General features: G+C 32.0%; 1 protein-coding gene across 5 annotated transcripts; it reads right to left on the reverse strand.

Annotated features, from left to right (window-relative positions):
• Window positions 1-1,520: 1,520 nt before the first annotated feature.
• LOC141561226 (uncharacterized) lies at window positions 1,521-16,309 on the reverse strand. 5 transcript variants are annotated; one of them, XM_074300552.1, is made up of 5 exons: window positions 16,028-16,212; window positions 14,220-14,340; window positions 4,993-5,923; window positions 2,592-2,741; window positions 1,521-1,772 (listed from the first exon to the last, which is right to left on the reverse strand). In XM_074300552.1, the coding sequence occupies exons 1-3, from the start codon at window positions 16,073-16,075 to the stop codon at window positions 5,403-5,405; spliced, it is 690 nt and encodes a 229-aa protein (XP_074156653.1). In that variant the 5' UTR covers window positions 16,076-16,212; the 3' UTR covers window positions 1,521-1,772; window positions 2,592-2,741; window positions 4,993-5,402. The 5 variants fall into 5 exon arrangements, with proteins under 5 accessions (XP_074156653.1, XP_074156654.1, XP_074156658.1 ...); XM_074300554.1 differs by having other exon boundaries at window positions 1,663-1,772; window positions 5,348-5,923; XM_074300553.1 differs by lacking the exon at window positions 2,592-2,741 and having other exon boundaries at window positions 16,028-16,309.
• Between the last annotated feature and the right edge of the window lie 264 nt (window positions 16,310-16,573).

Raw genomic sequence — 16,573 nt, forward strand, 5'->3', positions numbered from 1 at the left:
GCCCAAGATTCTGGTTTCCTTGAAATCTTTTGAAGTCTAGCTTTTCAAATTATTTTTAATTAGCCTACTAGCCAAACTAAATCTGCTCTCTTTAAAGTTATCAACAACCTCTTAATTGTCAAATTGTCTTCTTAGCTTTTATCCTTTATCTGTGGAATTTGACACCACTAACTTTTCCCTCCTGAATTCTAATCTTTTAGTTTTTGACTTCTCTCCAGTTTCTTCTCTGATCTATCTGATCATTCTTTATCCATATCATGCCTCTAACTCTGTTTCCCAAAGCATCTTTCTTCTTATATATCTATATGGAGATGACTCAAAGATTATATAGTAAATATTCTGTCAAATCTCTCTTGAGCTTCAATTCTGCACCTCAATTATCGACTGGATATTCTAAATTGACTGTTCTAAAAATACCTCAAATTCAATATTCTACTATTTGTCTAAGGGTGTCTGTATCTTTCTAATAAAGGAGCTGTTTAATTAAAAATTAATTTTAATTTAATTTAATTAAAACTAGTTTTAAACATAGGCAAATTTTATTGACTTTTAAGTTATGATTTCTGGAACTCTAGGAAGGCCTTGTTGCTTCCCAAATATCATTCCCTCCAGCATCTGATCCTATTTTACATCCATTCAGAGCTTTTTTTCTTTTAAAATTTCTTTTAGTTAATGCATAGACCTATCAAAGTCCATGTCTCCAGAAAGTTCATCTTTCATAACACCTTAGAATTTTATCCATTTTCTTACTGGCAGATTTTGGTTGAGGAAGAGGAAAAAGAATATGAGTGTACTAATCACTTGAGGAAAGGATAAAGGTGGGGGAAAAGGGTGAAGAATAGAGTTTACAAAACCATATTTATTATGCAATTTTTGCTTAGTATTAACTCTTAGTCCAAAGTTATTTTAAGAACATCCACTAACTATAGCATATAGGGGCCTGTACTCTCAAACTAATGGCTAAATGCTACCAAGTACTTTCTAACTATTTACCAATACTATATAATAGCTCCTTTAACAAGAAATACACAGTTCATCAGCAAAGTGAGCGAATCCAATTCTTAAATGTCTAGCATGCAGATTAAAAAATCCTGAAATAAATATAAAAATAGGTGTAAGAAAAGAATTTGAGATTAAAAAAAAAAAAAAAACCCAGCCTCTCAATAAGCTATAATAAATTACAAGTAGATACTGGACTTAGTAAATAACAAAATATAAAACAGATCATTTAGAGCATATGGAATTGATAAACTTTTCCCACAAATAAAAGCAATGGTACCTAGAATAAGAAGGAAAGCCGAAAAGATTATTTTTTCTGATATGGGATGTATTAATCGAAAATTCATAAGTTATATCACACAAATATGGAAGACCAAGAACCATTTTCCAATGAATAAGTATGTGGTCAAAGAATTTTCTTGAAGACTTTTCAAAAGAAATGAAAACTTTTAATAATCACAGGAAAGACTTTTTAATTAATTTTAAAAGATGAAGTAAGGGAAATAAAATCTTGACACAAGTTACTCTTGAATTGATTTTATTTATGGAAGAGAAAATGCAACAACTCACAATTTGAATCACAAAGAAACTTGAAATTTTTCTTTTGACTCAGTTGTCTAGGGGACTCTCACTTTGAAGATTGCTGAGGCTACCTAAATAAAAATTAAAAATCAAAAGATCCAAGTTAAAATCTAAGAAGGTGTAAGTGTTGAAGTCATGATGCTTTAGGTTCTTGTAAGTAGAATTTTCAAATGCCTCAGCATTTTCAGTCTCTGTGGAGGAAAAATAAAGCTAGTAAGTTGAAGAGTAGAAGACTCAATTACTTCTTGGATAAGCAAGTCATTTAAAATATTGGGTTACTTAGATATTAAAACATTCTCCAAATGCCTAATCCATTACACTGTAATTAAAATTTGCTAAATTGTTTTTTTTTAAAGAATGCTTGCTTATTAAAAATAGTTGTTCAAAGCAAAATGAAATTAGTCTTACTTATATTTTAAAAATATGAACATTTTCAAGATCAAAGTAGTAACTAATCATGTCATTAACATTTGCTTATTAATATCCTCATATTTCTAATAACATATGGCTGCATGATTTATATGCTAGCCAGACAAATTCATAGAAGCACATTTAGCAAGCTTGAAAATGAAGGTAAACAATAGCGGAATATTTTTTAAAAAATCAACGAAAGCTGAACTATTTTCCCTTAATCTTAATGACTACAGAACATTTAGATAAATTTCACCAGTAAACTGTCGTCAATAAATATTTTCTTGGCTATAATTAAAATGAACAGATAAGATAATTTAATGTTTTTTGTTTTTTTTTTAAATCACTAGTATTATCACTAAAGCCATTGGATTTGCCTGTTTTTTGTTTTTTAAATGGTAAAAAACATAACTTTATTTCCTCATTCAAAAAATACAGAAATACAGTGAAATGTCTGAATAATAATTTGATAAAACTATTTTAAGCAATAGTCCTCATTCCCCCCCCCATTCAAAGGTTCATCTGTGAATCTGACACTTCTTATACTTGCTGTCTTCCCCATTAGAAAATGAGCTTATTGAGAACAAGGACTATCTTACTTTTCTATTTATGTCCCCAGTGTAGAGCACAGTGCATTATATGTAGTAATCACTTAATAAATGCTTTTTTCATTCCTTTAAATAAGTTTCTTGCTGGTTGAAAATCCATTGAAAACTGAGAAATAACATGCTTTCCAGAAAATGAGCATGCTGCATAAAATGAAATAAAATAAAAGTTATATGAAATATTATATTTTTATTTAAAAGTACAGCTTCTAGACTAATGAGTTCATTAAAAATATCTCTTCAATTTCTGTTTCTTGAAGCCAAGAATAATACCTGACTTTTCTATTGCACTTTAAGTTTACAAAGTGCCTGGCATATAGTGTCACAGTTGATTCTCAACAACATGGTGAGATAAGTGTAAACAGGTACTATTAACTCCATTATAGAGAAGAAAAAAAGAGAAGCTAAGGTTAAGTGATTTGCCTAGATAATGATAACTGAAACAGAACCTATTATCCAGAGAACCATTCTATTTTTACTTTATTACTAAATTAGCTACTATAGTAATATATTGGCTAAGAACCATACAGAAGGTCTGAGTTTAAGATTCCTACCAACTTTCTCTCTGGCTCCATTTCTATTAGATCACATTGTCTCAACCCAGATATTACAGCCTTTGTTCCTTTGCTTTCTATGTTTAAGTTAAATTAAATGTGACAAAATATTGTTAAAAGAAATTTACCACTAACTAAACATATCCAATGTCTTCATTGGTGCATAATTAAATCCTCAAAAAATGCTTGAATATATTTAGCTATGTCATTTTGAGATTCAGAATTACAGAAAAATCTTATTTCTATAAAAAACCAATGTTACATATCTTTTCCCTTTTAAATTTTAATGTCTTCTTTACACTTAACAGAAGGGGAGAAAAGAGATCTTACAAGGAACATATATCCTCAAGGAATTTTCTCTATGTAAATAGAGACATTTTTGCTAACTGAAAAAACAAGGTACTCACAGAATACTGAACTCACAAAATATAATTAACCTTATTTCTAAATTTCTAGTATTACTATACAATTCAAAGGATATTTTTAAATGGAAGTAACAGAAAAAAAAATTATTTTTTGCAATCCTGGAGCAAGTTCTGTAAGCTAACAGCATACATGCATGATGTTAGAATAAGTTAAAAAAACAAAAAACAAGCATAAGAGCAAAGAAAATACATAAACTTAGTAAACACATTATAATGTATAAAGGAAATATAAATATAAAGATAGCACATAAATTAGTGGGCAATAAGAGATTTTTAACTAAGTTGTATAGAGAAGAAGCAAATAATCTTATTAGCAAACATTGTATTTTAGAGTAGTATAAAATAGTGGTACTTAGAACTATCTATCTATAGAGAGACCAAAAGAGCAATACAATATGTATAATGCATCATGACATACAATCCAAGCCATTAATGTATTAAATACCTCACCCTGAAAATTTTTTTAAAGTAGCACACACACCTAAATTTATAGGAAACTTTCCAGTTTAATGTTCAAAGAAAAGAAAAATTTAAATAATAGCAAGCAAGTTATTAACACCATTTGACTCTTTTTAAAAATATATTTTATCCAAAATTATTTTATAAAAATAAATCTCAGAAACCAAAAATATTAGGTCTCCAATACTGTTTCTGTGGTAAATCAGAGAAAACAATACAGTGCAGAGTACATAAACATGCTTAAGCCTGCAATCACAAAAAAGGTAGGGTTTGCAACCTTTTAAAATTGAGATTTCTTTTTTTCCTTCTCAGGGATGCTGTGAGATTAAAACAGATAGCATTTATATAGCATTTTAAGGTTTGCAAAGTGTTTTATAAATATTATTTCATTTGACCCTCACAACAGACTTGTGAGGTAGGTCCTATTTATTATCTTCTGACAAGTTGGAGAAACAAAGGTAGACAAAAGTTAAAATTACTTGCTCAGTGTCATATATACCTTAGACACTTAGGTAAAATATACTTTGAACTAGTAAGCATAAAAAAACAATTATAATTAAACCAAAGACCATATTGTCTTTAAATGATATTACTTAACTAGATGATTACTTAGTCACAATGACATGACATTAGAATACATGACTATGCCCTACACATAAAAGTTAAGGCAAGGAAGAAAGCTGTCAATGTTCAAAAATTTTATTTCTTATACAATCCAGATTACTATGTCACCTTTCCTCTCCAAATAGAAATATACATTAAAAATATTGTAGAGCTGTCCAAAGTATATCATTAGCAAAGAGATGAATAAATCTGCTAACCAGAGAAATTCTCAGAAGCCATTTTTTGGTAACAATGTAATTAAACAAAACGTATATTTATAAATTTAAAAATAATTCTTTTTATCACAAAAACCTCTCAATGACATAACAATGCTTTGACAAATTAAAGTTGTACCCAGTATGATGACTTGATTTTTCAACTTCACTGGTAACCCTGGAAAGACTTCTTCCTTTGTACCAGTATTTCCTGCAGGCACATTTTCCTCTAAGATGTCCTCTTTGGTCTGAGGAAGAAATGCTTCCAAATTTAGGATGGGTACCTGTTCCTCTAAAATGTCTTTGTTCTTAAAATGATCTGTTGTAAAATCAACAACTGTTGGTTTCTTTTTCCTATTTTCTTCCTTTGTTATCAATAGTTTTATTTCTATATCTAACCGGGTTAATGAAACTACTGTTTTGGTTTTTTGAGTTTTTTTTGCCATTTAATTCAACTCAAATAAAGAATTCTGCAAATGTGCCTCTTTTTGTACCTTGTTTTCTAAAAGACTTCCAATTTGGGCATCTTAGGCTCTTTTTGGCTTCGGATCACTCAACAGTGATTTTCATCTCTGATTGATGAGGTTTTTCCACATATGTAGAGTCCATGCGTACTTTTTGGAACTGGGTCTTCTTGGCTAATCTCAAATTTCTTTGGGCCCTCCGCTCAAAATTATCTCCTTGTGGAAACTCTCTTTTAGTTCTGATGGTAATCTTAAGTTTCAAGACAATTTCTGAGACACCATCTTCTCTATCAGAATCTGAGTCAGATGAAGAGGATGCTAAATCAACTTCAGCTGGTTTCTGGATCTTTTGGTGATTTTCTAAATAAGTATCCTTTGCTCTGAATGAAGGTGAAACTTTTTGTGGAAATTCAACTACAGTCTTTTCTGGTAAAAGTTTTCCAATTTCTTCATCTATCGATTGCTTGATGTCATCAGAATTAATATTAACTATGGTCTTGCCTTTATTCACAGCTAATGGATAAGAATTAGTTGATGATAATTTTTTGGGAAATTCAGCTCTTGGGGCTGTTAATTGCTGGATCCCTTCCTTTGGTGCCACTACATCTAGGAAATGGCATAAAAAGAAATATTAATCTTTTTTATCAAATATAATTTTCTTATAATACAGTTTTAAATGTTTTTAAAAGTATAAAATAAATCACAGTTTAGTGAAGTAAGATGCACCTAAATGCATGAAAATCAGTTTAAAACCATTTATTCAGATATTAAAATAATATCTATACTGCTTGGAGGTCAGGATACACATATAACAATCAAAAAACTTATACATTTTCTACCTAATTTTCATATTACATTTATTTGAGCAAATTTAAAAGACTGTCTCCATAATGTAAAAAAAAAAAAAAAAAAAATCAAAGTAAAGCTGTTCAACATAAAACAGGAAAAAAAAAATCTGTGAATACATACTACACAATAGCAGATTTTACTAAAATTTTTTTTTCAATAGCGGAATGAAAAAAAGGCTTACTATAGTATATAGTAATAGGAACAATGAACAATTACTAATGAGTTAATTAGTGACTCAACTAGCCAGACATTTTCTACCATTACCATAAAATATTAGTAAACAGAATTAGAAAACACAGCGAAGAAATATTATTGGGTCAAAGAGCAATTTTAGATAAATGAAACTGAGAAAAGTTTAACATTCCAACAAAAAGAAATAAGCAAAACCTCAGAGCAAAAAAAAAAAATCACCTGAGCACAAAGACTTTTTTAAGTTGCTAGAAAAATTGAAGCTTGAGATAAAGAAATAAAATCAAAAGTGAAAAAAGAGCTCAGGGGGAAAAAGTGAAAGGAAAAAAATAGTTGACAACAGGAAATAAAAAATCTGAGTCAAGAAACTGACTATGAAAAATGAATCGAAGCTAACAAAACTTAATGACTCTAAGAGAATAAAAATAAATAACAGAAAAAGGTTAAACAACTGGAAAACTTGAAGAAAATTTAAGATAGCTAACATATTTATATAGATAATATCTACCTTTCAAAAGACCTGGAAAACAGGTCGAGAAATAATTAAAGAAATGTAAAACTTACTAAAAACTATGACAATGATTGTGCCATCATATTTCAAGAAATTATGAATGAAAATTGCCCATATTTAATTAGAATCAAAGGGCAAAAGTGGAAAAAAAAAAAAGGAAAGAATTCAAAAACATCTCTCCCCCCCAAAAAAAACCCCATAACTGAAACTGCCCAGGACTGTCATATCTAAAATCAAGAACTTCAAAATCAAAGAAACAAAAAAGTTGACCAGCAAAAAGACAAATTTCAAATACCAAAAAACCTGGGTAACAGAAAAGAAAAAAATACATACATCATACATAAAGGTTTACAACTAGAAACAATTAAACCTGAAAAACTTAAGAATAAAGGTGGAAAAATTGATTTTTACTAGGATAGTGAACTTTCCCCATATTCCTGCAAAAAAGCTAGAATCTTTGAAATGCAAATACAAAAGACAAGAGGAACCAAGAAAGGTATAACCTTTTGAGGAATTGGAAAGGATAAAACATTGAAGTGCTAACATTCTAATACAGAGAGAGGTGACAAGTATTCCAGTAGAATACTAATTTCTTCAAGGATCAAAGAGGAAGACAAAAAAATAGAGGAGTTGTGTGGGTTTATTAATTTAGTTGGTTTTTAAACATATGTTGGCATATATTTTAATTTTTAAAAAATATTTCCCAATTACACAAGCAAATTTTTACACTGATTTTTAAAAATTCAGTTAAAAATGCTAGATAGAGAGCAGGCCTGAAAATCAGGAAGACCTGAGTTCAATTCAACCTCAGACATCAGCTCTGTGAACCTGAGCAAGTCACTTTACTTTGTTTGCCTCACTTTCCTTATATGTCCAATGAAATGGAGGGGGAAATGACAAATCATTCTAGTATCTTTGTCAATAAAATCCTAAATGGCATCATGAAGAGTTTCCTGGATGAATGAAATAATTGTTTATTTAAAGCATTTTTGTGTGTGTGACTATCATATCTTTGATTTCTTCTGAAAAATACCTGTTCTTATCTTTTGATCAAATTATCAAATGGGGAATGGCTCTTATTTTTATAAATTTGGCTCATTTTCCTATGTATTTGAGAAATGAAGTTTTTAATCAAAGAAACTTGCTGCAAAAAGCTCCCTTCCCCCGTTTCCTATTTCCTTTTAATTATGCCTTCATTAGTTTTCTTTGTACAAAATATTTTTTAATTTCATAGAATCAAAATTATCTATTTTACTTTCATCTTTTTACTTTTATTTTTATTATTTTCTTATAAATCATTATTTATTTTATTATTTTTATTACTATAATCTTCTCTATTTCTTGTTTGGTTATAAACTCTTCCCTGATCCATAGATCTGACAGATATATTTTTCCATGTTCCCTTAATTTGCTAATTGATAACAATTTTTACCATCTAAATCATATATCCTTTTTGAACTTATCTTGATATGTGTTGTGAATTCTTGGGTTAAGCCTGTTTTCTTACAATTTGCTTTTTAATTTTCCTAGCAAATTTGTCAAAAGGTAAGTTCTTGCCCCAAATCCTTGGATTTTGGGGTTTATCTAATATCAGATTATTATAGTCATTTTCTCCTATATATTGTGTACCTGATCTATTCCACTGATCCACCACTCCATTTCTTAGCCAGTTTCAGATTGCTTTAACAATTATCACTTTGTAATTTGACATCAGGTATCCTAGGTTGTCTTCTTTCACAATTTTTTTCATTTATTCCACTAATATTCTTGACCCTGAACAAATTAGGGTATATGAGTGGAATAGAATATTGTTGTTTTAAAGAAAAGGATGAAGGAGATGGTTTCAGAGAAACTTGGAAAAATCTATATGAAACTAATTCAATGTGAAAGGAATAGAACAAATTATACAAGAAAGAGGCTTATAAATCACCTAGACTCTTTCAGTCAGTGAGTAATATGTAGCCAGTATGTATGACCAAAGAAAAGTAAATTGCCTAGTATGGGAAGAAGCTAAGGATTTTACACTCTAATCAGAATTCACAGCATCAAGAGAAAAGTCAGAATGTAAGTGACAGGATGAACAAAGGAGAAAATGACAAAAACCATCAAAGATTTTGAGGAAAACAAATTCAATTAAGAACCTAGAGAACAGCCATTCATGAATGGATAAGTAAGTGGTCAAAGGACAGCTAGGTACTAGCTGGCTTAGTGGATAGAGCACCAGCCAGGCCTAGAGTCAGAAAACTTACCTCTCTGAGTTCACATTCAGCCTCAGATATTTACTAGCTTGTTTGATCCTGGACAAGTCATTTAATCTTGCTTGCCACAGTTTCCTTATTTTTTTGCTTTTGCTGAGGCAGTTGGAGTTAAGTGACTTGCCCAGGATCACACAATTAGGAATGTTAAGTGTCTAAGGCCACATTTGAACTCGGTCCTCCTGAATCCAGTGCTCTATCCACTGTGCCACCTATCTGCCCCGAACAAATAACTGTTAAAAGAATGACAAACTGTTAAGAGTAAGGAAAAATACTTCCAATAAAGGAAAATTGGCAAAAATTAACAATGGACGGGAAAAGTTAATGTTGGCATTGTTGATGTAATTGTGATTCAGTACAATCATTTTAGAAAATCCTAAGAAACTTTGTAATTAAATGGAATAAAATATCCATACTCATTGATCCAGAGACTATTTTACTAAAGATCACTGATAAGAGAAAAGTTCCTTTAAACACCCAAATATTTGTCACAGTACTTTTCATGGTAGCAAAGAATTGGAAACAAAGTAGATGCCCATAAATTGGGGAATGACTAAACAAATTGTGGTATTGAACATAATGGAATATTACTATAATGTAAGAAACAAAGAATAAGATGAATATAGAGAAGGATGAGAAAGATTCCCATGAACTGATGCAAAGATTAAATAGTACCAACAAAACAATGTAAATGTAAAGAACAAAAATTAAAGTGGAATTTAAAATAAATGCTGCAAAATTTCAAAGAACAAATATATCCCAATGTTAGGGGTCTCAGCCCTAACTCCTAAGTGGAACAGGTCTTATGTGACTGCACTGCCTGTCTACCTGAACTGATGAAGACTGTGAGCAATGAGGGGCAAGAGCCAGGGTGGTGTGACTCCATTAATTACAAAGACTGCAGGTCCTATTATCATCTTGGTGCTTGTTTCTAGTTACTACTTCATATGTAATCACATCCTAGCCTATAGTAGATACATAATTCTCTACAGGAAGCTACACATAGATATGTTTTGTGCATTTCTTTCCTAATAAGGATATCCAAGATACTCCCCTCTAAGGTCCAGCATGCCTCTCCTAGGCCACGTTGCTCCTTAGGGTGGGACCCTCTTCCCCCAGAGCTATCTTGTTCACCCATAAAAGGCTACCCTCAAATTACCTGAGCTGTGTCCTGTGCTGTATCCAAGACTGCCAGGGGGATTGGCAGGCCCTCTTACACCCCAAATGAAAACATACTTTCCTTGGCTGATGCGAGAAGACCACAAGTGTGGTAGACTGCATAATTTTTAGATTTTTTCAAAAGTATTGATCAGAATAGTTGTATCTTTCTCTTATTCCCTTTCTTTAAAAACTACTGCTATAAAAGATGGATCTCTAGGAGATCAGGAATTGAAGGGATATGAGGAAAACTTAAGTGATATAAAAACAAAAGATATCAATAAAGTTATATTTTAAAAACTGGATTATAAGCAGTTGAATTAACATAGGATACTAAAATAAGAATAAATAACATGAAAAGAATTATAAAATTTTAAAAATTAAGTATTACAATAAAGAAAATCAAACTAATACCTGGTGGTTCAAAACTCTATGGAATCCCCCCCCCAAATAAAACCATCAAAGAATTTCCTAGAAGGTTCAAAAAAGAAAATCAAAAATTTCAAGAATGGTTCAACAAGAAATATTCTTTTTTCCAAAAAAAGTGGTAAGAGAAGGTAATAATGTAATAGTTAGAAAATTTGAAAAATGTGTACGGAAAGTACTAGCAAAGTACTAAACCTCCCCCAAAAAAAATGTAGAGGGAGAGAATATCAGAGTTTGAATACAAATATGGCACAATGAAAAGATAATTTTGAAGAGAAAAGGCAATAACTTTGGAATAACAGCCAAGATAATTCTCTGAATAACTCTGAACAGAGGAAGATGGCTCAGTTCCCTGCCTCCTCCACAACAACTAAAACTTACAATTTCAGGAGATTTAGGATGGTAATGACATCCTCATCCAGAGAGAGAACTATGGAGACTCAATAGATTGAAATATACTATTTTCATCTTTGTGTTTGTTTGCTTTATCTTTCTCATGTTTTTTCCCCCCTCTTTTTTGTATAACATGCCAAATTTGGCATGATTTGTCAGATTGCTTGCTATATTGGGGTGAGGGCGAGGAGGAGAAAGAAAAAAAAATTTGGAACACAAAATTTTATAGAAATGAATGTTGATGGGAAAATATTTTTACATTCCAAGGTTCTGAAAAAAGCCTTATTACCAAAATATATACAGAACTGACTCAAATTTATAAAAAATCAAGCCATTCTCCAATTGATAAATGGTCAAAGCATATGAACAGACAATTTTCAGATTGGCTAAGATGACAGGAAAAGATAATGAGGATTGCTGGAGGGGATGTGGGAAAACTAGGATACTGATACATTGTTGGTAGAATTATGAACAAATCCAACCATTCTGCAGAGCAATTTGAAACTATGCTCAAAAAGTTACCAAACTCTGCATATCCTTTGACCCAGCAATATTACTTATATCCCAAAGATATTAAAGAAGGGAAAGGGACCCACATGTGCAAAAATGTTTGTGGCAGCCCTTTTTGTAGTGGCTAGAAACTAGAAATTGAATGGATGCCCATCAATTAGAGAATGACTGAATAAATTGTGATATATAAATGTTATGGAATATTGTTCTATAAGAAATGACAGGCAGGATGAATACAGAGAGGCTTGGAGAGACTTACATCAACTGATGCTGAGTGAAATGAGCAGAACCAGGAGATTAATATACACAGCAACAACAAGATTATATGATGATCAATTCTGATAGATGTGGCTCTCTTCAACAATGACATAATTCAAACCAGTTCCACTTGTTCAGTGATGAAGAGAATCATCTACACCAAAGAAAGGACTGTGGGAGCTGAGTGTGGACCACCACATAGCAATTTCATTCTTTCTGTTATTGTTTGCTTGCATTTGTTTTCCTTCTCAGGTTTTTTTTTTTTTTTTTAATTTCTAGATCAGATTTTTCTTGTGCAGCAAGATAACTGTATAAATATGTATATTGGATTTAACATATATTTTAACATATTTAACATGTACTGAACTACCTGCCATCTAGGAGAGGAGGTGGGAGGAAGGAGGGGAAAAATTGGAATGGAAGGTTTTGCAAGGGTCAATGTTGAAAAATTATCTATCATATGTTTTGTAAATAAAAAGCTATTAAAAATAAATGAATATTGAAAACTATCTTTACATGTGTTTGGAAAAATAAAATACTATTGAAAAAAACTTCAAGAAAACCCCCTAAAATTTATCCCAGATTAAATAATACTATTGTATTGTTTCTACCTTCACCAAGATTAAAACATATAGCAGTTATATATAAGCCCTCTCTCTCATCACATCAAGGCAGGAAATCTGGCTGTTCTCCCTACCACAAGTCTCTATCCACTGCAATCCTTTTTCCAGTCAATCACCAAAGAGTTTTTTTTTTTTTTAAATGTAGGTCTGATAAGATCATTAATCTTGTCTAATTTTTAGCTCAAATATAAACCACAGTCATTTGAAGTCCTTCATTGCCTGGCCTCTTTACTGCCTTTCCTTTTCCCTCTTATTTACTTTCCCCTCTATATCCTCTTAGATCTAGTAGATGTTCCTCATAAACAACATTCTGTCTCCCAAATGAAAATAAGCTACATAGTTATATAAGGAGGGAGGTATATTGTAGTCAGATACACTAGAACTGTTCGTAGAACTGTGAAACTGATTCAATTATTCTGGTAAACAATATGGAACTTTACTCAAAATATTACCTAATTATATATATCTACAGACCCAATGATATAGATCAAGGTCATAAGAATATGTATGATTACGTGTGTGTACATACACATAAACACATTTGTTTTGTAGGAATAATTCTTGTTCTAGTAAAGAATTCAACAAAACAGGTATTCAACAAATAGAGAAATGCTAAAAGAAAAAAACTGTAGTACATGAATGTAATTTTACTGATTTTAATCTAAGCATTATACATAAAACCAAGATTCCTAATTTTAACATTATCTTTAAAATGATGAAATATGAAGTATTCAAAGAAATACAGAAACTTATGAATATTGCAGAGCAAAATGTATACAATCAGGAGAACTACAACAATAATGGAAGGAGAAACTGTAAAAGATCAGAAAATTATCAAAATGGTGTCCAATGATAACTTCAAACGACTGAGGAAGAAACATACCTTCCACCCAAAGAGAAAGATGCAAGAGTAGCAGAACATAACTAGGCATGCATTTTCAAATACAATCTATGCTGATTTGTTTTGTATATTTATTATAAGAGGGAAAGAAAGGAAAATGTTGTTTATGTGTAGTAATAAACATGAAAAAAGTAACATTGTATTCATTTTAATTAATTCACATTTAATTGTAAATGCTAATTGTACTGATAAATAAAAAAAACTGACAATAAGAAAAGAGGGTAGAGTTCAAAGGACTCTGCCCAATGTCCTCACGCTTTGGTTAATGATTTTCTATGAAAAAAGTCATTGAGAAAAAGAGGGGAAGAAAGCATAGGAGGTTATATGGAAAGGAAAATTGCTGAAGAAACCAAGAAGGAGATAGTATAATGAGACTCATCAAAATAGTGAATCACAAGTGTATCTTATCCTTACATTATAAAAACAACCAGAGAATAGTATATATGTTAAAGAAAGGTGATTAATAATGAAAAAATGACACATGAGTTTAAAGGACACAAATATTTCAAGATTAAAATTTTAAAAAGCAGGGTAATAAGAAATCTGGTTTATTGTAATGTGTTCATTAGAAATGAAAGCATAACACATACAATGTTGTAACATAAAACAATAGTAACAGAATACAAAGAAGTGATTCAGAACAGCACTAAAAGATGAATAATAGACCGAAAGATTGTAAATTTCAGTTATAGAGTTAATAATCTATCTGACTTTAACCTGGGCAATGTACAGAAAATGAAAATTCATAATTTAATGCTATTTTAAATGACTATGCATAGTTTTATTTATACTTTGTAGAACTTTCTTTTTGTTACTATAATAATCTTACTTTTTGGTGGTTGTTGCAATTTAGCCTTCTTTTGTTTTTCCTTTTCATTGTCTCCTGATTTTGAAGAGGGGAAAACTGTTGAAGCAAATTCTCTAAGCCCCCATGCTTTTAGTTCTTTGGTCTGAAAAAAAAAAAACAAAACCAAAACACATTATTGGCATTTCTTATTACAATTTCAGTCAATTAATTTTATTTATTCTGGCTATTATTGTTGTATTGTAGGATAAGAAAAAAATTTATAACATCTTTTTACTGATAAAAGCTAAGGTTTATCTGCAAAACAGTATCACTTATTTTTGCTTTCAACTTCAGCGAATTAAAAAATCAAATGCTTTACAAAGCTTTACAGAGAGAAAATATGTTTTTTTAAAAAAACTTCCAGAAGAGCAATCTGGAATTATGCCCAAAAAGTTATCAAACTGTGCATACCCTTTGACCCAGCAGCGCTACTACTGGGATTATATCCCAAAGAAATACTAAAGAGCGGAAAGAGACATATATGTGCCAAAATGTTTGTGGCAGCTCTTTTTGTTGTAGCTAGAAACTGGAAGATGAATGGATGTCCATCAGTTGGAGAATGGTTGGGTAAATTATGGTATATGAAGGTTATGGAATATTATTGCTCTGTAAGAAATGACCAGCAGGAGGAATACAGAGAGGCCTGGAGAGACTTAAATCAACTGTTGCTGAGTGAAATGAGCAGAACCAGAAGATCACTGTACACTTCAACAACAATACTGTATGAGGATGTATTCTGATGGAAGTGGAAATCTTCAACATAAAGAAAAACCAACTCACTTCCAGTTGATCAAGGATGGACAGAGGTAGCTACACCCAGAGAAGAAACACTGGGAAGTGAATGTAAATTGTTAGCACTAATATCTGTCTGCCCAGGTTGCATGTACCTTCGGAATCTAATGTTTATTGTGCAACAAGAAAATGATATTCACACACATGTATTGTACCTAGACTATATTGTAACACATGTAAAATGTATGGGATTGCCTGTCATCGGGGGGAGGGAATAGAAGAAGGGGGGGATAATTTGGAAAAATGAATACAAGGGATAATATTATAAAAAATATATATATAATAGAAAATTATTAAGTAAAAAAAACAAAAACAAAACAAAAAAAAAAACTTCCAGATCTCCTTCTGTAAAAATTTATAAGCTCTAAATCATATTGTGTGATTTGGCATCTCAGATTTTATTACTTTCCCTTATTAACCAACTATTTTATGCTAATGCTTAGGAACCCGGATTTTACTGACCTCACATTCACATTCTAGTATAGGCTTTTTTGGGAAAACAATCTAGTTTCTCTCTGGCTTATGTAAAACAGCGTTTGTCGCTGCCAAAAACTGGGATTAATTTGGGTAAACTGATTAAATTTTAATTAATTAAATTTTAACCAGTTAAATCATGAGCTAATTGGATTGACAAAGATGTCTACAAATCACACAAAGCTTCTGTGATTAAAGAAGGGGATGTCAAATAGGATGGGGAAATTTTGTTCTTTCTCTGGCTAAATGGAATAAGTCCTGCTTTTATTGCACCAAAATATAACAGTCAAAGACAAATAACATAGTTAAGACTCATGTGACATCACATCCAGCACTGCAGCACATGCGCACAGGTTCTCTTCTCTTCCCTCTCCTCTTCCCCTCCCCCTTTCCTTTTCCCTCCAAGTTTAATGTGCCCGTGGGAGAAGACTTGGGCTCATCCTTGCTGAGAGATCCCGTGCTGGGCTCTCCACCTCGGAGGTCCTAATGGATCCCACTACCTACACAAAACTTTCCCACTTTACCTTCAGTACGGCCTCTCGGCCTAGTCTCAGAACCGAGGAAAGGGCCATGGCAGTAGAGTGGGGGGACTCTAGGTGAGGTTAACCCGGTCGACGTTGGCTGGACGCCCCCAGAGTTAGCTCGAGCTCACTTCCCTTCACCTAGGTGTGAGCATAACCGGGGGCGGGGCCAGAGTCTGCCTTCCTCTGGGGTGGGGGAGGGCATCTCAGCTCAGGGTCCTTGTGATGCGCATCCCTCTTACCCTCCCCCACTTGACCCCCCCCACCTCCACTGACCCCGCCCCAGTGAAAGGCAGCAGATCGTCTTGATCACAAGATGTCTAAACCCAGCTTCTGTTGTGCCAGGGCAAGAGTGGCATGTCGATAAATCAATAAAAATCCTCAAAACCAAACCAAACCAAGCCAAAACCCAAGAACTCAAATGCATAATTAATACCTTTAGCAGCACCCCTACCTTACACAGTGATTGGGAATCAGTTCCAGTGATGACTGATGTCTTTTCAACATCTTAAAATGCTAAATAAATGTCACTTCTGATTTGTGTGGGCT

The sequence above is a fragment of the Sminthopsis crassicaudata genome, chromosome 3 (assembly GCF_048593235.1).
Source record: "Sminthopsis crassicaudata isolate SCR6 chromosome 3, ASM4859323v1, whole genome shotgun sequence".
Taxonomy (NCBI): Eukaryota; Metazoa; Chordata; class Mammalia; order Dasyuromorphia; family Dasyuridae; genus Sminthopsis; species Sminthopsis crassicaudata.